The sequence below is a fragment of the Pongo abelii genome, chromosome 20, assembly GCF_028885655.2.
Source record: "Pongo abelii isolate AG06213 chromosome 20, NHGRI_mPonAbe1-v2.0_pri, whole genome shotgun sequence".
Taxonomy (NCBI): domain Eukaryota; kingdom Metazoa; phylum Chordata; class Mammalia; order Primates; family Hominidae; genus Pongo; species Pongo abelii.
This window is the reverse complement of record NC_072005.2, coordinates 38,981,095-39,007,791: the sequence shown is the minus strand read 5'-3', so window position 1 is coordinate 39,007,791 and position 26,697 is coordinate 38,981,095. Positions and strand designations below refer to the sequence as shown.

General features: G+C 50.9%; 1 protein-coding gene across 3 annotated transcripts in view; it reads right to left on the bottom strand.

Annotated features, from left to right (window-relative positions):
- CHST8 (carbohydrate sulfotransferase 8) overlaps positions 1-26,697 on the bottom strand; it is a 153,151-nt gene that overhangs the window by 85,719 nt on the left and 40,735 nt on the right. The window contains exons 2-3 of one of the 3 annotated variants that reach the window (XM_054538851.2): positions 22,021-22,097; positions 463-678 (exon numbers count right to left, since the gene is read on the bottom strand). In XM_054538851.2, coding sequence (XP_054394826.1) covers positions 463-592 — 130 coding nt within the window. In that variant the 5' untranslated portion in view covers positions 593-678; positions 22,021-22,097. Of the gene's footprint in view, positions 1-462; positions 679-4,624; positions 6,376-22,020; positions 22,098-26,697 lie in introns of those variants that run through there. The other 2 variants (XM_024238422.3, XM_024238421.3) reach the window with 2 other exon arrangements.

Here is a 26,697-nt window from a genome sequence, read left to right as displayed (position 1 = left end):
AACCAGGAGGTACCCTGACCCCCTTTGTCCAGACCAGAGGGGCTAGATTCCCCAGGGCTGGGCAGGGAAACTGAGTCTTGCTTGTGGGGCATGGGCTCAGGGAGAAGTTGTCTACTTTCTGATGTCCCTGACAATGTGGAAGAGGCCTGAGAGGTGGCGGAATCCTGTTTAAATCTGAGTTTCCTCAAAGGCAACAACTGGCTCAATAGACAGCAGCCTTGCCGTGACCCCCAAGAGAGGCCACCCTGCTGCTAGGCACTGGCTGGAGGTCTTGCATCAGGTACAGCACTCCCACATTGAGACTGATGCCTTCCCCGGGAAGCCAGGACTCTGTCTGCCGGGGGTCTTGGCACAGACTTGCCCCTTTCCCCCAAGCCCAGCACACCAGGGCAGCCATGGAGGCCTGAGCTTCAGGCTGGAAAGCTGGGGGCAGTGATGGCAGGACTCAGCGCAAAGACTCACCGGGCGCCTGCTGGGGGGCGAGCTCCGTGGGGTCCTGCAGGCTGATGAAGAGGAGGAGGCCTGCAGCTCCGAACAGCAGGACGGATGAGAACATGCAGGCCAGCCGCATCGTTCCAGGTCGCAGGGTCATCCGGGGCTCGCTCAGGGGTCACCTCTTGGGTGTGGGAGGCACGTTCTTCCCTCATCGTCCACACCAGGCGTCCATCAGGCCGAGATCTATGGGGCAGATGGGGGACAGTCATCACCGAGGCGCGAGGCACCCGAGCAGATGGAGGCCCCGCACACTGCAGCAATCCAAGTGCAATCCCCGGACACCTCTGCCCTCTACAAGTTACCCAGGGGTGCCCTTTCCACCCTTTCACACCCGGGAGGCTGAGGGAAACCTGTTTCCACCTGTGGCTGTCTCCTATATCTGTGCCGCCAGACAAATCATGGAATGAGACACCCTCTGGCCCTGCCTTGAGGAGCCCAGGTGGGAACCCGCAGGCCCCCAGTCAGTAACCAGCAGCCACCCCCTGCACTGTCCAGGCCTCCAAATAAGCATGTGTGCTCCCAGGGCGGGGGCCTAGGTACTGGCGGGAACCTGGGTCCTTGTCCCTGGTACCCGGCCCGGTGGACGGAGAAGCTCTTGGATGTGCCTCCACCCTGCTTCTCTCTGTAGGGCACTGGGGAAAAGGTCTCCATAGAGCAGGCAGCTCTGAGAAGAAGCCTGCTAGGCTCAAAGGATATTCAAGCACAGACGGACTCCCCTATGCCAGCCAGGGCTGTCCTCACTGATGGACTGACAGATGGGTTGGTGGATGGCAGTCCCTCTGGACAGTCACACCAGAGGGAGCTGAGGCTCTGGCCAGACCACTGGAGTCCCTGCGCTCGAGGCCCTTGGCCTGGAGCGGAGGTGGGGCAGCTAGACCTGTGTCCAACAGACTCCAAGCTCAGAGGCGCAGAGGCTGGGTACTAACACCCCCCCTCATGTTCCTGGGGGTGGGCACTAACTGCTCCGGCCACTGCAGACCCAGAGTATATCCACGTGACTCACCCTTTACCCCGCTTCCTCCTAGAGGGCAGGGAGAGAAATTCCCCATCCCCCACATACCAGCCAGTCACGCCAAGAGGGCCAGGCTGTGCATCGAGATGGGGGCACCCCAAGGCCATTTGCCCAAAGGAAGAATATAAGTTCCTGCAGTAGTGGGTAGAGAGGGCACGGGCAGAGTACAGGGGGAGGGAGGCACAGGCAGCAGGCACCCCAGGGACCCCCCACTCCTTTGAAGGTCAGTCACTCTGTCCCCTTACTTTCCAGCGGGCCTTGCTGGCTAGGCCCGGGAGATCACCCTTTTTCCACCCAAGAAGCCCTGGAGGGAACTTCCCCACCCTGGCACAGGTCAGTGCCTGAGGGAGGTGAGGCCAGGTGGGCAGCTCCCAGTAGCCTCTGAGGCCACAGCTGGGTGGCTGGTTAAGCCCCAGGTCAAATATGCTGCTCGGCCCAAGGACATTTCCCTGCCCAGGGACAATACTTCAGCCAGGTGACTCCTCCCCAACACGGACCCAGGCACTGGGGAAAGAAGCCCCCACACCCAGTCCATGGAGCACGAGAGATGAGAAGAGGCACTCTCCCTGCTCCCCTGCCCCCAGCTCCCCATGACCAGATTGTTCTGAAAAGCTCAAGGGCTAGGGAGGGTAAATTGCAGGTTTGGGTTTCTTCCCTCTGCAGTCTCTGTAATTATTTTTTCACTCAGTTAACTTTAATTAACCCGCCCCAGGCCTCTCCGTACCGGGAAGGCACCTGACGCTGGGCTCTCTGGACTGTGCCGAGCAGGCGGTTCCTGCGGCCTTCCTGCTTTTTACAGAATCACTGAGCTGGGCCTGTTTTGTCTCTGGAGCTGGCTCCGGGGTGTCAGCTGGCCCCAACCTCACTGCAATGGCCTCTGCCCCAAAGATAAACTGCTGCTTCCTGTCATCCACCAAGGCCACCCCTGCTTTGCCTGCAGAGGGTAGAAATGGACAGTCATGTGTCCCCAAGGGCTCAGACTCAAAGCCCCTTGTGTGCGGCTGGGGCTTCTCCCTCCATGGCTGCCCTGGATGAGGCCATCCTGAGGACCTGGGGTTCACTGCCTTGCAAAGACACAGATGCAGCAGTGCAAGCCCCACAGCAGGCTGCGATGCCCTACTGTTCCCCAAGCCCTTCCCTCCGTGAGGACAGCACTGCACTGCAGAGTCCCAGCCCCACCGGGGCCAGCCCCAAAGCCTCAGGAGAGAGTGAGCAGCTGACGAGGCAGGCAGAGCTGTTCTCTCCAGCCTCACTCGGGGGAGCCCCAGGCAGTCATAGAAAGGAGTTAGAAGAATGGAAAAGATGTCACGCACCGACACAGGGGGGCCATGGCTCTCAGATGGGGACCAGGAAGAACGTGCAAGGTCTCTCGGGAGCAGCTGCTATTGCACGGTCATGGGGACGGTGTTCACATGTGCACTGCACCCACGGACCTAAGCAGACGCGGGTTCGATAACACGCATATGCATACATGCCCGGGTGCATGCCGACCAGTGCCTGCACACACACCATCAATGGTCCCCAGCAAGGCCCCAGCTGGAAAGCAACCGTCACGAGCTCCTGAGTAAGCTGGCCACGGTGTGGGCACACTCCCTGCAGCCTCCTGAGTCAGACACCAGGAAGCCAGTTTGACCTAGGGTAGCCTCCAACATCAAGACATTTTGGAAGGAGGGAGAGAGGAAGGAGAACAAGTTCATGGCTAGCGCGCAGAACTTGCCATGGTAAAACAGCTAATAAGGGGTCCCTCAATATCAGGCTCTACCTGATGAACAAAGGGGACTCGGGAGCATGTGTGATCATCATCTCATTTGTTCAGTAGCTGGCGCTGCAGAATGGTTACAAGAGAGCTGCCCAGTCCTCTCTTCTCCCCAGTCTGTCTCCATTCGAGCCAGTACCAATATCCACTGTCAAGGACTAAATGGGTCTGCTGCCAAGACCTGTCCTCGTTTCTGAACCTCCCCAAACCAAACCCACCCCATGATGCCTGGCTCCAGCCACCCATGTGCCTGGGAGCCAGGGCAAGGACCAGATCCATGCCCCCAAATCCAGGAAGGGGAAGAAGACACAGACCCAGGACCACACCTCCATGGTGGTGGAGCTTCATCTGTTCACGTTTCCCCTTTCAAAGACCCTGCATTTGCTGGCCCCCAAGAGAACACGAACACCCTCTCTATATCCAGGGAAGCTGGCATTGGCGCCATCTGTGGCTTCAGGGTTCAGCCCCTAAGCCCCAGACCCCAGCTTTTCCTCTGGGACCCTCAGCTCTGTGTTTGTTCTCACTGGGGACCATCTGACCAGCTAACTCCCTGCTCCGTGCAAACAGGAATCAAAAGGTCAGCGTGCCTCCCCTCCTGGGTAACTGGCCATCAGTATGGCTGGCCAACTGGACTCTATAGAACACTCTTTTCCCCTAAGGTATGGAAAGGAAGGGTGGTCACCGACAGACCCCCGGGCATTCCAGGGGGTGTAGAATCCTCTGTTGTTCCTCGGAGGACCCCAGGCTTCAAAGTTGCACGTTGTTTTCAAGGCAACAGTAGCTGCTGGTCTAAGAGCTGTCTGTCTCCCTCTCCTGGGAGTCCAGCTGCTGGCTGGGGAGTGGACACCACCATCTGTCACAGGCTGGGGCCTGGAAGGCTGGGGGGTGGGGCATAAACACAGTCACAGGCCTCAGCCTTCACCTGGGACTGTCCCATCCTCATCACAGACTACATCACTCTCAGCTCCGATGACAAGGGCAAAACCTACCTTCACCTGCCTACACCCATCCCAAGACCAACAGACAATAAGAAAATCCAGCCTGCCAGGGGCAGAGAAGAGGGAGGATTCAGGCAAGAAAAATAAACAGCCCCAGCGAGTTTCCAGCGGCTCCTGCCTGGCCTCACAATTCCTAGTCCTCCTGGTGACTTTTCTCCCCCAGGCCTGAATGGCGTCACCAATTTTTACTTTAAGAAAAAAAAAAAAAGATTCAATTAATCTTATAAACACCTCCTGGGACACAGGGCAGGGCGAAGGATTCCTCCCATTTCCCTATTTATTTGATTTAAAAATGTGTCTCTTTGAAGAAATTCACTTCAGGGCACAAGCAAGGACTTGGGAATTCAGCCAAAACACACGCACCTCCAGTGGCGACCGGCAGCAGGCGGACAGACGCATGGACGGCTCCAAGGACACGCTTGGCTGCAGCTGCTTCTGGGCCTGGACGCTCCCTCCAGCCGCCCAGAGGATCCCCTGTGGCCGTGGGGACCTGTCCCCGTGCCTGGCTCCAGGCAGCATGGGTGCACCCACGTGGTCAGCGGACCCCGGGCTCGGGAAAGTTCTCTGTCCGGTGGGTCTCCTTGCACCACACGGGCAGGAGAGAACAATGACGTCCCTCCCGGCTGAGGGCTCCCGGAGAAGCTGCTTGTTGAGAGAGAGGCTGCTATGGCAACTTGAGGAGAATGGAGCCAGGCACTGCCGTCACCTTGAATCCGGCACCGTGCCTTCTGCCGCGGTGGCAGCAGCGAGGACTCTGCACCGGGCGCTGGTCCCTGAGCCCCGGCTTCCCTCCTCAGCCTCCTGGCCTCGGGAACTCATCTGCTCGTCACCGATCGATCGGTGGGAGCCCACAGCCCGGTCCCCCGAGAGCACCACCTCCTTCTGTTTTGTCAGACTAGTTCTTCCCTGCGCGCGGCTCTCGCTTACTTCTGAGATGGGGCTCGTCTTGATTTCAGCTCATTAAAAATCCTGCAGCTAATTAAAACCGCTCTAATGGCAGCGGCGGCGGCGGCAGCAAACTCTGGGACGAGTCCCTCCAGTTTTTATGCGTAGGCATAAAGTTGCAATGCTCTGCAAGGATGACGGATGGGCGCGAGTGCTCAGACTTCAAGGCGGGGCTGCAGACTTTCAGGCTGGCTCCTGCCCTGCTGCTGAGGAGCGCTGGCCTGGGTCCTGAAATCCCCAGTGCCTGGCCTTGGCACACCCAGGCCCCCGTCGGGCTGCACACTACTCCCGGGGGAGGCAATTTACCTGCTGTCCGCTGCCCTGTTACAAGGCAGGGTTCTCTCCACTTCCCCCAGCCCCATGCTCTGCAGTGGGGAGAAAGGGCGTCCTGAGGTGGAGATTACCGTGTGAATCAGGCTCACAAGGTCCTAAAGCTTGCCCCCATAGCCCTACTAGGAGCACCACAGCCCGGCCTCCCACCATTAGGGACACATTGCCAGGTGGAGTATGAGGGGCGCCTGCAAACACACAGCCACAGCGAGGGGGGCCTGAGAGCGTGGCCAAAGACTGACAGGCCAAGTCAACCGACCGCACCCTGGACACTATCTCTGCCCAGGGCTTCTTACATGTTGAGGACATTTTACGCCAGTGGGGCAGGGCAGGGGACAGTCATTCTGCATGTAGAGAAACTGAGTCCCCTCCTCCTCCTCATCCTGGCAGAGTCCAGAATGCTGACTCAGTGCCCTGAATTCCCTGAATGTGTGAACCTTGGTTCCCCGAGAGCACCATCGCAGTGACAGCCCGTCCCCCACTGTGGGAAAAGCATTTGCCACCTGCCTCTGAATCGGGAATCGCATCCAGGCCTCTTCCTGTCTTTGTATTCCCAGCACCTAGCACAGTCCCAGGCACAGGGAAGGTGATCAATAGCCTCTGCTGCACGTTGAATGAGCACGAGTTAATAGATGGAAGTGTTTGGGGCCATCTGGAGAGAGGCACTCCATGAACCTGGAATTTTAAAAAGGTCATTTATGTTTCAGGGAGCTGAGGGTTTGTTTTCCTCAGAGCTGCAATGGAATCAGGTCCAAAGAGTAGCCCAATCCTATGACAGGAGGCAAGGAAGAGGCAAGGAAGAAATGGTCCCCAGAGAGCCCGATGGAGCCTTAAAGCTTGAAATACCCAAGGCCCGCTCGCCACCAGGACCTCGCTTTTGCCTCCTCATGTCAGTATGACAGACTTCAGATCACAGAGCTTGAAGACGAATATACTTTTAAAGACAAATGTTGATTCTCTCTCTACATATACATGCATATTAACAGGTGCAATGTTTACACAAAAGACACATGCCATTGAGATGCCACGAAATTGACTGATTGTCCCATGACATGGTTTGGATACGTGTCCCCTCCAAATCTCATGGTGAAATGTGATTTGCAGTGTTGGAGGTGGGGTCTGGTTGGAGGGGACTGAATCACAGGGTGGATCCCTCATGAATGGCATGGTGCCATCCCCTTGGTGATGAGTTGGTTCTCATTCAGTTCATGTGAAATCTGACTGTTTAAGAGTCTAGGACCTCCCCCCCATCTCTCTCTTGCTGTTTCTCTTGCCATGTGACCTGCGTCCTCCCATTTCGCCTTCTACCATGATTGTGAGCTTCCTGAAGCCCTCCCCAGAAGCCAAGCAGATGCCAACACCATGCTTCCTGTACAGCCTGCAGAACCACAAGTGAATTAAACCTCTTTTCCTTATAAATTACTCAACCTCGAGTATTTCTTTACAGCAACACAAAAGTGGACTAATGCATCCCCAAACCTTTAAAATATATTGTGATGCTAGGAACCCCCCCAAAAAATTACAGCTTGCATGTGTCAATCAAAAAGTCAATGATAGCAACACATGCTACAACATGGGTGACCCTCGAAGACATCATGTTAAGTGAAACAAGCCAGACACAAAAGGACAAATACTGTATAATTCCACTTGTGTGGAGTACCAGGAGTAGTCCAATTCATAGAGACAGAAGGTAGAATGCAGGTTACCAAGGACTGGAAGGAGGAACAGGGAGTTGTTTAATGGGTACAGAGTCTCTGTTTGGGATGATGAAAAGGTTCTGGAGATGGATGGTGGTGATGGTTGCCCAACAATGTGAATGTATTTAATGCCACTGGACTGTACACTTAAAAATGATTATGAAATGGGTGCATCACTAGAGGTCAGGAGTTTGAGACTAGTCTGGCCAACATGGTGAAACCCCATTTCTACTAAAATTACAAAAATTAGCTGCATGTGGTAGTGCATGCCTGTTTTCCCAACTACTAGGGAGGCTGAGGCAGGAGAATCGCTTGAACCTGGGAGGCAGAGGTTGCAGTGAGCTGAGATCGCGCCATTGCACTCCAGTCAGGGCAACAGAGCGAGACTGTCTCAAAAAAAAAAAAAAAAAAAAAACCACACACACCAGGCATGGTAGCTCACGCCTGTAATCCTAGCACTTTGGGAGGCCAAAGCAGGTGGATCACCTGAGGTCAGGAGTTCGAGACAAGCCTGGCCAACATAGTGAAACCCGTCTCTACTAAAAATACAAAAATTAGCCAGGCATGGTGGCAGCCACTTGTAATCCCAGCTACTCGGGAGGCTGAGGCAGGAGAATGGGAGGTGGAGATTGCAGTGAGGCGAGGTCATGACATTGCACTCCAGCCTGGGTAACAAGAGCGAAACTCCGTAAAAAAAAAAAAAAAAAAAAAAAAAAACCCAAAACCCTCAGTGGAAGCAGCTTGAACAAGACATCTGGATGTCACAGGGTAGCCATCAGGCTCAGAGCGGGGCACCCCAGGTTCAGGTTCTCTGGCCTGACTTCCCCTCCACTTAAGTCTGATCTTCAGGACTTGAGTTTCCCTATCTCAGAATCAGTCCTCATCCAAAATGTCTGCTGTAGATGAGTTCCCAAGTTCCCTGCAGCTCTGGTGTGAGACAAATGTCTTGAAACAGGGAAGCACCTTGTGAATTTCATTTGCATAGGGTTACTTTCAAGCATGCCAGGTGGGCTTCAGTCAAGGGCACCCCTCACCCACACCTGCTGCCTGTCCTTCACCAGGGAACTGGGTCGGTCCCATGACATGGCCTCAGGGAGGCTGCCAGGGCTGTGCCCCAGAGTTCTACACTCTAGGAAGGCCTGTTCCAGGGATAACTGGGCCCCTGTGGCCCACATGAGCCCAGCCAAGCTGTTTCCCTTCTTGACAACCCTGTCCTTGTTTGAGGGATCAAAGGCCACACTGCAAGTGTCAAACTGAAAACTGTTCTCAGGTTCTTTCTGATGTGCAAAGCCGTGCTCCCCTGAGGCCTCCCTGGCTGAGGTGAGTTCCACCTGGGCTACTCCTGACCTAGGGGACCATTCCTCTGTGTGAACTCCACTGAGCCCAGCTGGGACAGTGCCTCATTTAGTGATAGCTATTGTTTCAAGGCAGAAATCTAACAGGGTCCTTTTTCCTTCAAAAATCTTTAATTTTTAAAGATCCGAAGAAAGCAACATGAGGATCCTTGTGGGGAAGGAAATGTTCTCTATCTCGACCGTATCAATGTCAATATCCTGGTTTTAATACTGTTCTACGGTTTTCCAAAATGTTACAATCGGGGGAAGGGTGTAAGGGATATATGGGATTTCTCTGCATTATTTCTTACAACTGTATATGAATATACAATTATCTCAAAATTAAAAATTTAATTAAAGAAATCAAAACTTACAAATAAAAGTAACTGGCCTTTCAGCTTATGCAGAATGGAAGCAAATTCTAATGTTGTGCACGTAAATAATAGATAGTCATTTCCATGGATCAGCTCCAGCCCCTGTTGTATAAGAAACATTTTAAAGTTAAGGGACTATGCCTTTAATAGGAAAATTTGATGTGTTAGCAACTACTGGTTGATCTTTGTGCACTTTTCAATTGCAAATTGCACTTTAAAAATGCAAACAATTATTAATATTGATTTGGACTAAAACAATATTGAATATCAATATATTTCCTGCTCTTTTATGAATTACCCTGTGGATACATGGTGATTATGATAAAAGAGTATTTGCATGCTCAATTTCTTTTCAGTGAGGAACCTTGAAGAGGGCTGATGTGATCCATGGATAATGAACTTCACAGGGACAAGAATGGCTCTGAAGCCATCAGCCAGGATCTCAGATTTAGCTGCAGCACAGATTTTCAGGGCCACTTGCCTCGCTGGGCTTTTTCCAAACCGATATTACAGAGCACAGGTTAGGAACACCTGCTCAAGGCCCAGAATGAGATTTTGAGTCACAATTTTTAGGGAAAGAAAAGAAAAAGGAATAGGTATTTATCATTATTTGTTAACGTTCCAGGCACGATGCTGGATACTACATAAACATCCCATTTAGCTTTCACACAATAACCTTTTGAAGTAAAAATCATTATCCTTATTTGCTACAGGTTTGGTTCTCTGTAAGGAGATACTGAGATGGAGTTTGGGGTGCAAGATGTTTATTAAGGATCGATACCTGCAAAGGGAAAAGGGAGGAAGCTGGAGTGGGAAGAAGTGGAATAGGGATGTAGGCCTTGATGGTGGGCTCCGGAGTGGATTCAGCCTGTCAGAGTGTCCTGCAGAAGGAAGATAGGGCTGGACACTTACACCTCCCCCTTACTCAGTAGCTGGATGTGGGTTGCCCAGAGAAGGGTGTGATCTCAGATGAGGCAGTTTGCTGCAGATAAGGCAGCCCCTCGTGGAGCTGAGGACTAGAGGCTGGCTGCTGATCACACAATCCCCAGGTGGTCAGCAAATCCTTCTTGGAAGGAAGACCTGGGCAGCCGATCTCCAAGCCCACCACTCTGTTTTGCAGATGATGAAATGGAGACCCAGAGAGACTAAATATGGCCAAGGTTACACACAGGAAATAAGCGCCGCCCCAGTTCTGACTCTAATCCTCTCTCTCTCCACTCCAGCCACGCTTTTCCAAAACAAAAGCTTAGATCAGACTGTCCTGACCTTCAGTTACTGAGACACGAAGGTCTGACAGTCTCCAGAGGAACACGCAGAAAGTTTGGCTGTGTAAGCAAATACACTCACTTCGCCTCCTCTGCTAATGTCCCTGCAACAGATACGCATGCGTGTGCACACTCACATGGATACACACTTACTTCTTGGCAATTATCTCGTTGCTAATGGAAGAAGGTGGAAACATGAATTATTTGGGTTAAAAGTTCCCTCGACAGTACAGCCTGGAGAGCATCTCTCCCCAGCTGAGATCCCGGATCCTGCCAAGAGCACCTGGGGATGTAGGATGCGGCGTGGCCAGCTTCCTTTCGCTTCTAGAAAGCACTGAGCTATTCACATTTTCCAGCAGCTCTGACATCCGTAGCCACAGCAGGGAAAATTACAGGGAGGAAAAAATTGCATATTTACTTCTCAAAATTGAAAGTTGGGGTATAATATGGACAGAGAGGAGTCTGTGAGTAAACCCGGAATGCCCCAGCCCCTGGCAAGGTGCAGAGACACAAGGCAGTCCGTAGACTTCTGCGGAGGAGAGAATGGCAAGAAGGCTTGGCTGCCTTCCAGGGAATCTCTCTCCCTGTGGCTGGCACAAGGAGGCCCCAGAGGACTTGTCTTTGTGTTTCCAGCTGCCAACAGTGCCTGGCACAGAGCAGGTGCTTGAGCAATGTGTGGCGAATGAAGAGAAGCTAGTAAAAGGACAACGAAGGTGAAAGGAAGCTCCTGCACTGGAGCCAGCTGGGTCCTTCGGGCTGGGGGTCACGTGGAGTCCAGTGGCTGTGCTCTGTGGGTCCGCTCAGCACACAAGCATGGCCATACCCTTTGGAAGCAGGCTGGCTTCCAAAGGGTAACCTCCAATATCTTTTTTTATTTTTATTTTCTTAAAGACAGGGTGTCACTCTATCACCCAGGCTGGAGTGCAGAGATGCAATCATGGCTCACTGCAGCCTCAAACTTCCGGGCTCAAGCAATCCTCCCACCTCAGCCTCTTGAGTAGCTGGGACTACTCAACTTAACAGTGCCTGGTTAAACGTTTAATTTTTTGTAGAAGTGGGGTCTCACTATGTTGCCCAGGCTGGTCTGAAACTCCTGGCCTCCAGTAATCCTCCTACCTTGGCCTCCCAAAGCACTGGGTTTACAGGTGAACCTTCACAGTCTTGACCTCTACCAGTCCAGCATGATTTCCCCTGGAGCTCATCTCAAAACAGGCTGGTCTCTTCCAATGTGAAGGCTCAAGACAAAGAATATGGCAGAACAAAAGTCTCTTGGCCCTATCCTGGATGCTCTGTGGAAAAACAGGTCTCATTTAGGCCACCAGGAAGTGACCGGGGCTTTGAATGACCTGGAAGCACTAATGAGTGACTGTGCATGGGACAGGAACGTGCCTTCTCCATTAGTCTCTGCCTCAGGTCTCCTTCCAGCTAACATCCTGTGTTCCAAGTCTCCTCCACCCCAGTGACCCCTTGGTGCCCTTCTTTTTCCCCACAGGGTGTTGGAAAGCCAGAAATGTGGGTCCAGACTAACACTTCTTCCCTCTCCTGACACCTGAGTGCAGATCTGGCCTTCTGAACATGTGTGCTGTCTTTCTTTCCCAGTCCCTCGGTGCGGCTCTGATTCAGCACCTGTAGCCTGGACAGCTCCCCATCTCAACACCTGTCCTGCAATACATCTGTGGTCACTCCCGAGCCCCCCAGGTGCCCAGTGACCCAAGTTAAAATGTCTCAGCATGGTCCACCAGATCTGTGAATATCCTGCCTCTGCCAACCTCCCGTGCCCAGTCTCATCTCTCACCATCCCTTGATGGCCCCCAGGCCAAGTGAGGCACCCTCCTGTGTGTTCCTCCGACAGAGGGGACTGCAGGAGGGTAACACAGAGGAGACAGCACTCAGCATTCAATGTTGTCACTGGGAGATTTTGGGCATCCTCATGTTATATATCTGGGCTCCGTTTTCCCAGCCAGTAAGGAGGTCCCTGGTGGACTGGTACAATGGAGCTATTTGAGAAGATTCCTGCAGTGGTGGGATGCTGCCCTGGGGTGGAGGAAGAGGCTTGGGTCAGGTGGAATGGGCTGCCGGGTCCCAGTCCTCTCTGCAGGGTGCCTGCTTCTCCACGGCCGGTCTCACCATCTTTCCATATGGCTCTGCTGAATTATTTGCTTATCTTGAACAACATCCAAGGGAGTCTGGTTTCTCTGGTTTCTTTCCCTAAGCCTGCAGCCTCTTTTCTACCATCCTGGGTTCCACATGCCCTCATCGCTCAGCCTCAAGGACACAAGCAGAAGAGCTGTAAACCATTATGATCCCTGTACATGGGGCTCCGTGGCATCTGTCTGCCAGGCGGGGGCAGGTGGGGCAGAGATGTGGGCAGCACTCGGCTAACTGGGAGCATCTTAAAGCAAAAGAGCATCCACACAGACCCCACGCTCATGCCCTAGTGCCCCCCTGCCAGCTGATCACACAAGGGGCTGCTCGAGCCCTGACATCTTATGTGATTGCTCTAAAGAGGAATGAAGACAAGCGTTTTTATAGTGGGACTCAAAATGTCAGTCATTGGTCTTTAGTGAGCAGCTGTTTGAAGCAGCTCATTTCCTATAATAACCACATGACACTTTCATAATAAAAATTATGTTTCAAATGACACATCCAATGACCCTTGGTAGCAGATCAAGACCTTCAGATCTTCCTATTTGGAAACCTGGATATTTTTTTTTTCTTTTTTAAGAGTCTGGATCTCACTCTGTCACCTGGGCTGGAGTGCAGTGGTATGATCATGGCTCACTGCAGCCTCAAACTCTTGGGCTCAAGTGGTCCTCCTGCCTCAGCCTCCTGAGTAGCTGGGACCACAGGTACATGCTATAACACCCAGCTAATTTTCAAAAATTTTTATAGAGATGGGGTCTCACTGTGTTGCTCAGGCTGGTCTTAAACTCCTGGCCTCACGCAATCCTTCCACCTCAGCCTCCTAAAGTGCTGGAATGACAGGTGTAAGCCATCACACCGGGGCAAAAATAATAATAATAATTATTATTATTATTATTATTATTATATTGAGATGGAGTCTCTCTCTGTTGCCCAGGCTGGAGTGCAGTGGCACGACCTTGGCTCACTGCAACCTCTGCCTCCCGGGTTCAAGCGATTCTCCTGCCTCAGCCTCCTGAGTAGCTGGGACTACAGGCGTGTGCCACCACGCCTGGCTAATTTTTGTATTTTTAGTAGAGACGGGGTTTCACTGTGTTGGCCAGGCTGCTCTCAAACTCCTGACCTCAAGCGATCCGCCTGCCTCGGCTTCACAAAGTGCTGGGATTACAGACATAAGCCACTGCACTGGACCCAAAATTATTTTTTAAATGACACATCTGATGACCCTTGTAGCAATGCAGACCTTTAGACCTTCCAATTTGGAAACGTGGATTTTTAACTTGACATTTCCTGATTCTGAAATTGGCAAGCAATGCACATTTAAAAAAACTTACTTGAGCCTTATGTCCATGCTGGATTTGGCCTGAGGTCCACCACCCATTGCGCCCTCTATGATGAAAGAGGACTCAAGTGATCCTCCTGCCTCAGCCTCCTACGATGAAAGAGGAGGCAGTGGGTGGACCTCAGGCCAAATCCAGCATGGACATGAGGCTTAAGGAGGAGCCTGGATTGGGGAAAGGCAGACGGTCCTGCTGCGCTGCCACTCTGGAGCTCCCCCAACCCAGGAGCCTGGACTGGGGAAAGGCATGTGACCCCTGGATGAGAACAATGCTTCCCAGTTTAAGGACTTTTGTGCAAAATCAGCTGAGGGAGAAAAATCCTCTGGGAGGAGAGGCTGCTACAGCCTCACTGGTCAGAAGCTGGTTCCTACAGCTCTGTGACCAGATGGCACTTAAACATGGTTGTTCAAGCCCCCCAGTCTGTGGACTTTGTTACGGCGGCCCCAGCTGATGACTTCAGCCCCTGTGCCAGGAAGGCTCAGCCCTGACCTACAGGGCAGCCTCCTCAGTGGGGCAGGAAGGAGGCTGGGGTGTTGCCAGGAAACCAGCTCTTGCGTGGTTCAGTGGTTGCCATCAACCATGTGCAGTGTGAGACCACGCATTGGACACAAACTCTGCCTAGACCAGGATGTTTTTGGAAGTGAGAAACAGAAAACCCAGCTCATCAGGAAAATCGAGGCTCCACAGTGTCACTGGGGACCCAGGCTCTGCTAGTGGCTCTGCTCCTCTGCCCTTGGGGCAGGTTTTATCCTCAGAGAGCTCTCTTCATGGTTCAATGGCTACAGACATAGTCCAAGCTACAGGCATCCTCATTATGTCCAGTAGAAGGGAGGCAGCCCCCTCTGCAACCGGGGAACAAGCCCCTGGATCCTGAGCCAATAGAACTTCTTGACCCAGTGTGCCTGGGGCTGAGGGGATGCTCTGTGTTGGGGGTGGTGCAGGCCTGGCTGCTGGAAACAGTGGGATGAAACTGCCCTGGGGTCAGCTCCTCCCAGCTCAGTGAGTAGGAGACAAGAGGGATGGGGACACAGGGATAGCCACAGGGCCCACTACACATTCACTCCTTTGCTCCTGAGTGGACATATGTACACACATGTGTGAGCATGCAGGTGTGTCTCTACAGCTCCATCCTGTGTATCTGTGTGCCTGGGTGAGCACATGCTATAGACATGTGTGCACACATGTATAATCATTTCAGAAACTCCCACTCCTCTGCCTGGGGCCACCAGCTGGGAGTAGTCCAGCTACAGCCAGAACACACCCAGCTCCTGGCCAATGGGATAATGACCCTGGCAACCTTCACCCCAGCTCAGCAGGTCTTCCTCTTAGTTGCTGCCCAAGGTCAGGTCTGCTTCCTGGCAGAGGAAAGTGAGGCTCCCTTGTCTATGCAGCCTGGAGGGAAGGCGGTGGGAGGGTGGCCTGTGGTTGGGGGGACTCTGGAGTGGCGGCCCAGCAGGACCATCTGCCATCTGTGCCTCCCGCTCCTCTCCCTGCTCCATCCCCTCTCCACCCGCTCTCCGCCTCAGGGTGCATCACTCTGGAGACCCCTGGGAACTGGAAGCTAATTTTCCACGATCATTAGTGATGGAAAGACCTCAGGTTCTGCCTTTAATTAAAGTCAAACGTGGGGCTGAGGAGAAGTGCTGCACTGCATGCAATCGTCCTCTTCCCACTTGTAAAAGCCATATGCAAATAATTAAGCCAGGCATGGGAGCCGTAATTAAAAATTTCACAGACCCCTTCATTAGCTGAGCAGTCTGCACAGAGGAGCGAGACCCAGCCCCTCCCCCATGCCGATGGCAGCTCCTGCAGATGGTTAATTGGGGCTGGGGGAAGTAGCAGGCCACATCTAGCAGCGCACCTGGCAATAAGCTGACAGGGCCCCTTCCCAGGCCGGCAGCGATGACTTCCCTCCTCTGTCCAGGAGGCCTCTAGCCAGGGCCAGAGCTCCTGGGGTGAAGTGGCTGAATCCCTCCATCCCTCCATCCTAGTGTAAGGAGACCCTAACCAAAATCTCCTAGCCTCCCCTGGCCCCAGCCCTGACTTGTGCATAGCTGGGACCTGCTGACAGAAGTGAGGAGAAAAGGCTGGGTGCGGTGGCTCATGCAAGTAATCCCAGCACTTTGGGAGGCCGAGATGGGCAGATGTGAGGTCAGGAGTCCAGGACCAGTCTGGCCAACATGGCGAGACCCCATATCTACTAAAAATACAAAAATTAGCCAGACGTGATGGCGCGAGCCTGTATTCCCAGCTACCCGGGAGGCTGAGGCAGGAGAATCGCTGGAACCCGGGAGGCGGAGGTGGCAGTGAGCCAAGATCATGCCACTGCACTTCAGCCTGGGCGGCAGAGGGAGACTCTGTCTCAAAATCAAAAAAAAAAAAAAGAGTGGGAGAAGGGTCTCAGCTAGAGCCTAGAGACCCCTCCAGCTTGACCTTCTTGCAGCCCCTCCTCCCAGCATGCCCAGGAGGAAGGTGGGTTCAGCAGACCCATGCATTCTTCCAGCAAGTGCATGTCCTGGGGCCCTTCAACCCCTTCCACACACACAGACGTCCTCAGGCCTGGTGGCCACTGTGCAGGGAGTGCCACACTTGAAGACAAAAGCCCCAGACAGACAGGAGAGCCTCAGAACTGCGGGGGGGCGGAGGCAGGGAAATGTGTCTGACCACACTGTCCTACACGTTCTCTGGCCTCCACCACTCCCCCTGCCCCACCCAGGGTCCCCGGCTCCCACCTTTGGTCCCCGCCAATGTCTGGTTCACCTCATATCTGGAATTGATCCTGCCAGGCAAGTCACTACAGGCATCATCTCCAGTTACTCACTGACATTTCCAAATGAATATTCACTCGTCCCAATCACAGCTACTAGTTTTCCATCTGGCCTGATCAATGGGACTCCTCAGAAGGAGTCACGCTCACCAGAGGCACTGATCGATGTCTGGGAGGCTGCTCGGCGGGCGCGGGGACCAGCTGTGTCCTCCCAGCCATGACACCCGGACATTGGCCAGCTCACCTCGCCCACGGACCACACGGCCCTGGGCTGGGCCAGAGCTTCCACATGGCCTGGACTCCTACTCCTTCCGGTTATATACATAAACTGGAAGTGATTGCAGACCCAGGAAGTGGCTCCCCTTCTGAGGATTCAGGGGATCTCACGGGGTCACAGGAAGTGGTGGAGCTCGGCGTGTCCTGCCTGGGTCCATCCTCAGCCACAGCGTCACCCCACGTGATGTCTTCATCCAGGTCCCTGAACTCAGCCCTTCCCCATTCAGGCCTCTTCTTTCTTGGCGACTCAGAAAATGTCATTTCTCTTTCTTCCTCTCCTCTGTCAAACAGAGAGATGCAGGCTCCCCTGCCAAGGGTGGTCAGACATCCACGCCAAGCGTCCTGCTCTCAGAAGCTGGCCCAGGGCCGTCTCATCCTGGCTGACTCTCCACCTCATTTCTCATCGTTCCCCAACACTCTTGCTTTGACAGTCAGCTCCTCCGGTCCTGTGGGCCCCGACTGCCCGGCCAGTCAGAGTCCCTGCCCAGCTTCTCTTCCTGTTTCTCCGCATCTTCCCCATCGCAAACACATCTGCCTAAGAACTTGCACTTTCCGTCGCTGACATGAGATGGTACACAAGATGAAAAAATACTTTTGATGGGGGCCAGGCACAGGGTCTCACATCTGTAATCCCAGCACTTTGGGAGGTCGAGGCAGTTGGATCACTTTGAGGTCAGGAGTTTGAGACCAGCCTGGCCAACATGGTGAGACCCCATCTCTACAAAAAATACAAAAATCAGCTGGGTATGGTGGTGTGCGCCTGTAATCCTAGCTCCTGGGGAGGCTGAGGCAGGAGGATTGCTTGAACCCAGAAGGCAGAGGTTGCTGTGAGCTGAGATTGCGCTACTGCACTCCAGCCTGGGCAACAGAGTGAGATTCTATACCCCACCACACACACACACAAAAAGAGAAGAAATACTTTCAATGGAGAAGAGGATTCCACCACTTACATAAGCCATACATCTCTTTTACTTTTTGACCCTGTTTGATTTTTTAAAATTTAATATGAAACATTTCAGATATACAGAATATATATATGTATATATATATGCACGCACATATATATACATACATACACATACATATAGGTAAATAACATAAAGAAGAACCAGCACATTCATCACCCAAGCTTAAAGAATAAAACAATTACCAATACTTGGGGTTCCCTTTGCAACCCTCCTCCCCTCTGGAGGTAAACCACACATGTGGTGAATATTTAATGAGCACCTGCTACATGCCTGGCATTATTCTAGGCAACTGGGATCCATTCAGGAACAAAACAAAGATCCTGCCCTCATAGAATTCCACTCCAACCAGGAGAAAGGCAGATTATATATAACCTTAGAGGGTGAGAAATACTAAGGACAGAAGAAAAACACAGCAGGGGGAGGAGGACTGGGAGAGCTTGAGGCCAAAGGCGAGTATGTGGGAGGAGTTCTGACTGAGAAGGTAACACGTGAACCAAGGGTTATAGAGGGAATCGGCTGTGCAAGGGCCCTGGGGTGACAGCACTCTTGACACCCAGTGTGTCTGGAGAGACATAAAGAAGCACGAAAGAAGATATGGTCAGAGAAGCAATGGGGGGCAGTGATGTGGGCCACTCCAGTGATTTTGGCTTTGACTCTGAATGAGACAGGAGCGGAGGGAGGACACTCTCTGACCTGGACTTCGGCAGGACCCCTCTTGGCCTTGGAGGAAGAGGCCAGGCAGAAACAGGGTGGCCTGGGAAGAGACAACAGCAACAGGATCGGTGAGAAATCTCGGGCCAGGATGTGGAAATCTGTCCACTGTTCTCATGTGAAAATTGGTGCTTTTCAAAGAAGGCTTTATTTGGATGTTGAAAATTACATAGTTTTTACTTTGATGCTGTGATATCAACATGTGTTGATATCACACTTGCTGGCCATGAGCTTTTCTGATGTGGATATTCTGGATCTTGAAAAAACTGTAATTCACTCTTCTCGGCAAGCTGGGCCCCCGCTGCTTGTTGTCATATCCAGAAACTCAGGAAACTTAGCTGCTCATTATATGTGAGTGAAATGGAAACAGAACAAAGGAACATATAGTGATGACTGGGAGAAGGAGGCTGGAACTGCCAGGATGCCTGGGTCCAGACTCTGGCTCCACCACTTACCAGCTACATAGGCTACTTAACCTCTTCATGCCTCAGTTTCCTCATCTGCAAAATGGGAGTAATAGTATCTTGTGGCTACCTTGCAAGGTTATTATGAGGACAAAATGGGCAATAAGGGAGCAGTGCCTGGCATACAGGGAGTGTCGCTCATGTCAGTGACTACTTTGGGGAAGATGAACAGAGCCCCCCGATGTGCTCTCTCTCCGACAATTCCATCAACCTGCAGTTGGCAAAGGCTGAACACCTGCAAGTAAGGGGAGCAGTGGAAGCTTCTAATGGAGGTCTCTAGGAAATGTCTCAGGAGCTTGGGCTGCAGGAAGACCCACAGAAAAATGTGACGCTCCTGGAAAGGGCTTCCAGAAACTGGCCTGTAATCACTTCATCAAGAAGGGAAAATGAGCAGCCAATCTTGGCACCATGCCTTTGCAGCCAGCGCTGGCCCTGGGCTACCACTGCTGGTGTGCGTCAGGACAGGTGATGGGGTTGGTATTTTATGTTTACACTCTGTGTCTGCAAAACTATTTCAATCATGTCTGCTGAGTATGCCAAGCACTATTCAGAATGATCAATTTTGAAAGTTTGGTGCAGTTGGTCTTTTCTCAGATGATTAAAAATATGGTAAACTTCAGCCCATAGACTCACCCAACATCTTTGACAATTTCAGTTCCGATCAGAAGAACCCAGTGTGCAATTTGAATTCACTGATATTCAACTTCACAGAATCAGGAAAACAGCAAGGCATTCAATGCATTGGGGTTTTGTTTTCGTTTTTGTGGGTTTTGTTTTTTTCTTTTCTTTCTTTCTGCTTAATTACTTTGCTAACAAGGTTGAAGTCTTCTAAAAAACTTGGCGAAATACTAGAAGCTGATGCTTGGCAGGAAATTATGGAGTATATTCTGCAAATATCTGTAAGGTTTCCCCTTGTATTCACACACATAGAAACACACACAATCCTTGTCTTGAATTCGGCATTTCTGGAACATCCCTAATGGAAGTTTAATATTATTTTCCAATTCGGCTCACTTAGAAGAAATTTGACTCCAGTTCAAAGACATAATCAATTCTATAGTTAGTCACCAAAGCTTAAGAAAACAGCATTTCCTCAATGATAGCATCTTCGGCCATGCCTCATGCATATCCACGTTGGTTCCCTTCATCATCCATTCATCACAACTAATAGTCAAATAATAGATTTGGGCTTTTGCAAAACTTGAAGACTGCCACCCTCACTAAGTTAACAGTTTGGCACTCCAGGCTGCCCTCACAGTTTCTTTGCCAAGTTAAGGTCTGGCTGCCCTCACTGCAGGTTTCATGGAAGTTTTCCAGGAAGGTGAGGATTTGTCTCCTCCAGGACTGCCAGGGTTTTGCACAGATGGGTGGCAGGCGTTTTGGATCCTGACGAGGTGTTTCATTGCTAATTTCTCTCATGTGAAGCAGAGAATGGAGCTTTGCAGGAAGAAATAAAAACCACAGGTTTTAGAATAAATTTCACATGATCTCGATCCAACATTATTTAAGGCACGAGAGTGGTTTGGCTTCACTGCCTGGAACTTGCCAGCACCTCCAGGAAGGTGCACGTCGCCATCTTTGCAATAGACATAAATCCATCTTTGATATGAGCTGCAAGTATCATTTTCAGCTACACCCACAAGGGACAAAGAAAACAAAAACGAGAGTCCTAATGTTCATGTTTGGTTTGCAGACGGCAATGTGAACTCTGTGACAACGTGAACTCTGTGGCCAGTAGCCAAAGGGTGATGGGGCAGGTCAGGCATCCAAGAAGCAGGCTCCAAGAAGCAGGGCTCCAAGAAGCACCCGGGCTCCAAGAAGCAGGAATGCGTGTGTGTGTCTGTGGGTTTGTTTAGCACAAAAGGTCATGAGCACAGTGCACTGGTGCCTGTGGCTGATGGGAACGATTCTGCTTAGGGGGGGCCCTTTGATTTCCCTCTCATAACATTAGAACCAACTTCAACTCTTGGAAAGGGTAAAACTAAGGATGCAACACAAATACATTTCCCGAGGCTCACGGACCCATTTTTGTGCTACTCTGTTATAAATACAAAAATCAAACTTTCTTCCTCTAAGCATATCCTCACATTCAAACAGAAAATGCTTGTTTTTGACCAGTGAGGGAACCACAGTATAAATGGCGACACACACGCACAAGAGTCCGTATGTCCTAATACGAGTGTCACGAAGCAAAATCTCAGAATCTCCAAATCTCTTTTATTCAAAATTCAGCAGAGCTCTACCCCCAGGAAAAAGACGAAAAGCCTTTATTGTTATCATTTGATTACAAAAATATAACTTTATATTTTGAAGCCCCCCACAAAAAAAGCCTCTCCAATTATTCAATATTCAAGTCTTACAACTCTTCCCTTCCCTCCTCAGAGATTCTCATACACTTGCCAGAGGGTCACCTGATCTGTTCTTCCTCCTCTCCACCTCCCTGGAGAATTGCTGCACTTCATGAACACTTCTGGGGTAGGTGGTAAGATGATTCCCCTATTTTTCCAAACCCTAATTGCTCGGAGGCTATCTTTCCCCCCTCACAAAGCCCAGACACCTCTTCCCATTTGACACATCTTTGGACAAGCTCAACATCCAATATGGTGGAGGTTGTATGTTCCCCCAGCTCCATGATGAAAGCCAGCGAAGGCTCTCTCAAGGAGGGCAGAGTGTTAGGCAGTGTGCATGGCATGGAAAACCCAGGGTCCCCAAGCTATACAAGCCTCCACCCCCTGGCAACAATCACACAGATGCAATTTAGTTAATTCCCTTCCACACCATCTCAACATTCCTGGCAGCCTCTCAAATAAATACAATAGCAGAAGGGGCAGAGTTATGGGGATGAAAGGACCTTGGGACCATTCTTTCTTCAGCAGAGACAATCAAAAACGGAGTGTCAGATGTGCTGTCTGACGCATTCATTCGGGGTTAGGCTCACTCTCATTCTTTTCCTCAGGCCCTGTTGTTTTAGGATATGAAGTGACTCTAAAAATGGCCGATATTTTTCCCCCGACACAGGGGCATAAATCTACGTCTCCGGCGCTTTCTTTGTGGTATCGATTCTTCTGAGAATGAAGGCAGATGGTTCCGATATGGCATCATCTAATATTCCCTCAGCTTGATTTATAGATTTCTTTGTGCATTACCTGAACATAAACGAGTCTTGCATTATTTCTTGCGTACTTGTCAAATTAAGGTAAGATATTCTTGTTGACCTTTAAACCTAAAAAAAAATAAATAAATGTGTCTGAGACGTTTTCCAGCAAGCATTAAAATGAGCTGGGCTCTCAAATGCCCATTAAGAGGATGTAATTATGAGGGGAAGTGTCGTCTGTGCTGCGGGTAATGATTTAATTTTAGTTTTAATGCATTCGCTCAATGGAGGAAAAGAAAACAAGCTGGTTACGAATCATCTCGCAAAACAGACAAGAACAATTTGGCACCGTTTGTTCCTTAATTTACCAGAATGGGAAGGAGCTGGGGGAGCTTGCCACCCCAGCCTTCCAGAAGGAAGGAACACTTCTTGAAAGGTGCAGAGAGAAGTGGCAAAGCAAGAACCAAAATAGAGACAAGGTGGCCGTTTGCTGCGATGTTACCAAACAGAGCCAGCGCCAGCCGTCGGGCTGCGCGAGGGTGTGAATTGGATCTGACTTCAAGCAGGGGAGGAAATTCCGTTTGGGGCTGCAGGAAGGCTTTCTCCTACGTTATTTCTCCCACTTCCCTTCCCACAGCCAAACCTAGACCCAAGGAAAGGGTCTCTGGGCAACATCCACTTGTGGCTGACCACTGTTGGCCAGCACACAGGCAAAGGGGATGAATGTGCCCTTCACCCTCCGTCTGCAAACCCCATTCTTCAAGGTGAGGTGATGCCGGCTGCAGCCTCACTATGTGCAAACCTAGGTGCCTTCTCATGGGCACTCGATGCACACACACGCCTGTGATCACACAGGGGCTGGCCCCCAGGCTGGCTTTGGCATCCCTGGGGTCCTTTTCAGAAATATACCACCTAACTGTAATCCTAGCACTTTGGGAGGCCGAGGCAGGCAGATCACTTGAGGCCAGGAGTTCAAGACCAGCCTGGGCAAGGTAATGAAACCAGTCTCCACTAAAAATACTAAAATTAGCCGGGCATGGTGATGTGCGCCTGTAGTCCCAGCTACACGGGAGGCTGAGACGGGAGAATTGCTTGAACCCGGGAGGCGGATGTTGCAGTGAGCTGAGATCACACCACTGGACTCCAGCCTGCGTGACGGAGCAAGACTCCATCTCAAAAAAGAAAGAAAGAAAGAAAGGAAAAGAAAAATACCACCTAACAACTACTCTCTAATTAAGTCTATCTTCAAATCTCACTAACAAGAGGAATTCCACTGGTCATCCCACCAATACCCCCTCCTCCCACTCTCCCACCTCTCCCGGCACCCTCTTCCCTGATGCGCAGCCTCTGGGCTCCATCGGTCACCTTCCCCAGACCCTCCCACCTTCCAGTTCCTTCTCTTCTCTGCAGTGTAACTCTGCTGGTCTCCACGTAACCCCGTCCCTTCTTCCTGGACCCGTGAGCTCTGCCTCCTTTTTGTCATCACTGTGACTCTAGAAACGCAAGGCAGACAGATTTCTCCCGGTGAGGCTGGGAGGAGGAGACAGCGGAGTCCTTGTCTGCTAATGACTGTTTCTCTGCCACATCTATTTTCAGGGTCCACACACATGTACACACACACACACACGCGCGCACATGCTCACACTCAGCCTGGAGGGCTTCCACGGGCATGGAGGGGAGAAGAAAGTGCATCTTCCCTATGGGTACCCCCTGACTTTCACAGTCCTGTGGGGCATGAAGGGCTCAGTTCCAGATAAGACTGCTCCATCTCCAGCCACGTGACTAATTAGCATGGCCTACTTCGACAGGCACTAATGGGCCCTTCCTGTTGTGCAGCCAGCGTTGCTTCTTTCTCAGACCCCAAGGCACCTGCACAGACGTGACCCAGGAGAAAGCTGTGTGGGGCACAGCCGTTTCCGACACCCTGTCCCGGAGCCAGAGGCCTGCCTTTCGGCCTCCAGCTGCAGGGACGCCACTTGTCCTCTCCCAAACCTGAGGATGTCATTTTGTCCTTTGTCCACCCCAGTCTGACCTTGTCTGCTGCCTGCCCAGAGCTGGGTGGGTCAGTGGGGCCCTGATCACTTTCCCAGATGCCCACTGAGTGTGAATCATGTGCAAGCTCAGGCTTGAGGAAGGCCTGCCCACCCCCTCCACCCTCCACCCATCAGGAGTCACAGACGAAGTGTTCCTTGGGGGACCCTGCTCCTGGGTTCTGCAGTCCCAGCCTCACCCTGGTCCAGCAGGAAGAGGCTACAGGATTGTACTTGAGAAAAGCTTTTTTTTTTTTTTTCAGTTTTGAAGATACTCAAACAATCCTTTCAACACGCTAGCTCTGATTAAATGTCCAACACATTTCCATTTGCCATCTTCCTCCATTTCCATACCCATCTGTGTCTTGCAATCCATTAAACCAGTGTTCGGCAAACTGTGGCCCGTGGACCAAACCCGCCAGCCACCTGTTCCTGGAAATAAAGTTTTATTGGAACACAGCCACGCCTGTTCTGTATCATCTGTGGGTGCCTTCACGTTATGATGGCAATTGAGTGATTTCCACAGTGACCTTTTGGTCCATGAAGCCTAGAATATTTACTCCATGGTCATTTACGAAAAAGTCTGCTGACCTCTGGCCTAAACTACGAATATAATTCACTCATAAATAGTCTGTCTGGCATAACAGATGCTAGTAAGGATATGGAGAAAGGGGAACTCTTGTACACTGTTGGTGGGGATGTAAATTAGTACAGCCACTATGAAGAACAGTATGGAGATTCCACAAAAAACTAAAAATAGAACTGCCATATGATCCACTTCTGGGTATATAGCCAAAAGAAAGGAAACCAGCGTATCACAAAGATATCTACACTCCCACGTTTATTGCGGCACTAGTCACAATAGCCAAGATGTGAAATCAACCTAAGTGCCCATCAGTGGATAAACGGATAAAGAAAATACGGTACGTACACACAATGGAATAGTATTTAGCCATTAAAAAGAACGAAATCTTGTTATTTGCAGCAACATGGATGGAACTGGAGACCATTATGTCCAGTGAAATAAGCCAAGCATAGAAAGATAAATATCGTTATGTTCTCACTCATATGTGGGAACCAGAAAATTGGATCCCATGAAGACAGAGACAAGATTAGTGGTAACCGGAAGCTGGGAAGGGGATGGGGCAAGATAAAGGGGGGAAACAAGCAAATATATTCCCAACCAATTTTAGAAAATAATTTGAGATATTTAAGTACATGCATAAAAATGGCAGTATAATTTTTTTAAAATCATCTGTCAAATAACCTTTTGAGATATCCAGTGAACTTTTTTGGGTAAGCCACTTAACATAATCACTCAAAGAAATAAAAATGAAAATCCCAGAAGCTCAGGGTAAACCATATAGATTCCCAATTCTAAATCCATATATCTCTTTAAATTACACAAGTACACAGGAATGCATTCTCATAGGAAAAAACTTCAAACAATACAGTGGACGCAAAGATTCCTTTGAAAGTCGCCCCAATCCAGTCCACTCTGAACTGCGATCATTGGCATAATTCCTTTCAGACTTCTAGATATGAACTTACAAATATGTAAATAGAGGACATACAGTGTGGCTTTGTGTGTGTTTTCGCCATAAATGGTGTATATATGTACATATTGTGCTACGGTTTGGTTTTTTTCACTTAACAATACTGTTTAGACATCTTTCCCAGCAGTGCATATGAACCTACCTTATGCTTTTTATTTTACTTATTTATTTATTTATTTTTTGAGATGGAGTCTCACTCTCTCACCCAGGCTGGAGTGTGGTGGCGGGATCTCGGCTCACTGCAAACTCCACCTCCCAATTCAAGCGATTCTCCTACCTCAGCCTCTCAAGTAGCTGGGATTACAGGTGCCTGCCACCATGTCCTGCTAATTTTTGTATTTTTATAGTGACAGAGTTTCACCATGTTGGCCAGGATGGTCTCAAACTCCTGGCCTCAAGTGATCCGCCTGCCTCTGCCTCCCAAAGTGCTAGGATTACAGGCGTGAGTCACCGCACCTGGCCCCTCCTGCTTTTTAAATCTTTTTGGGGGACAGGGTCTCACTATGTCCCCCAGGCTGGAGGCAGTGGTGCCATCACAGCTCACTGCAGCCTTGACTTCCTGGGCTCAGGTGATTCTCCCGCCTCGGCCCCCTGAGTAACTGGGACCACAGGCAGGAGTCACCAGGCCCAGATAATTTTTAAGTTTTTTGTAGAGACAGGGTCTTGCTATGTTGCCCGGGCTCATTTCGAATTCCTGGGCTCAAGCGATCCTCCTGCCTCAGCCTACCAAAGTGCTGGGATTATAGGTGTGGGCCACCTGATGCTTTTTAACTGTCCAGAATATTTCAAAGTGTGGGTGTTGCAAAGTCCAATCTCCATGCACATAAACATCTGAAGCATCCATAACCAGCTGTTCTTCCCAGGAAGAAGGATCCTTTGTCCATGGGTCACTTCAGAAAGTGACTTTTCAGTGGATGGACGGCAGGCTCCGGCCACGCATCCCGTCCATTTGAAGATACCTCCACTCTGGTATATCAGAGAGTTCCTTGGTCTTCCTCTACAACTCAGACACCATCACGGGGTCTTTGTGTGACCCTGAGCCTTTCCTGGCAGAGTCCCTAAGATCCATGACTCCACACGCCCCATGCAAAGCAGTCTTTGAAAGGAGAATCACTGTGAATATAAATGACTGTCTCAGAAGCT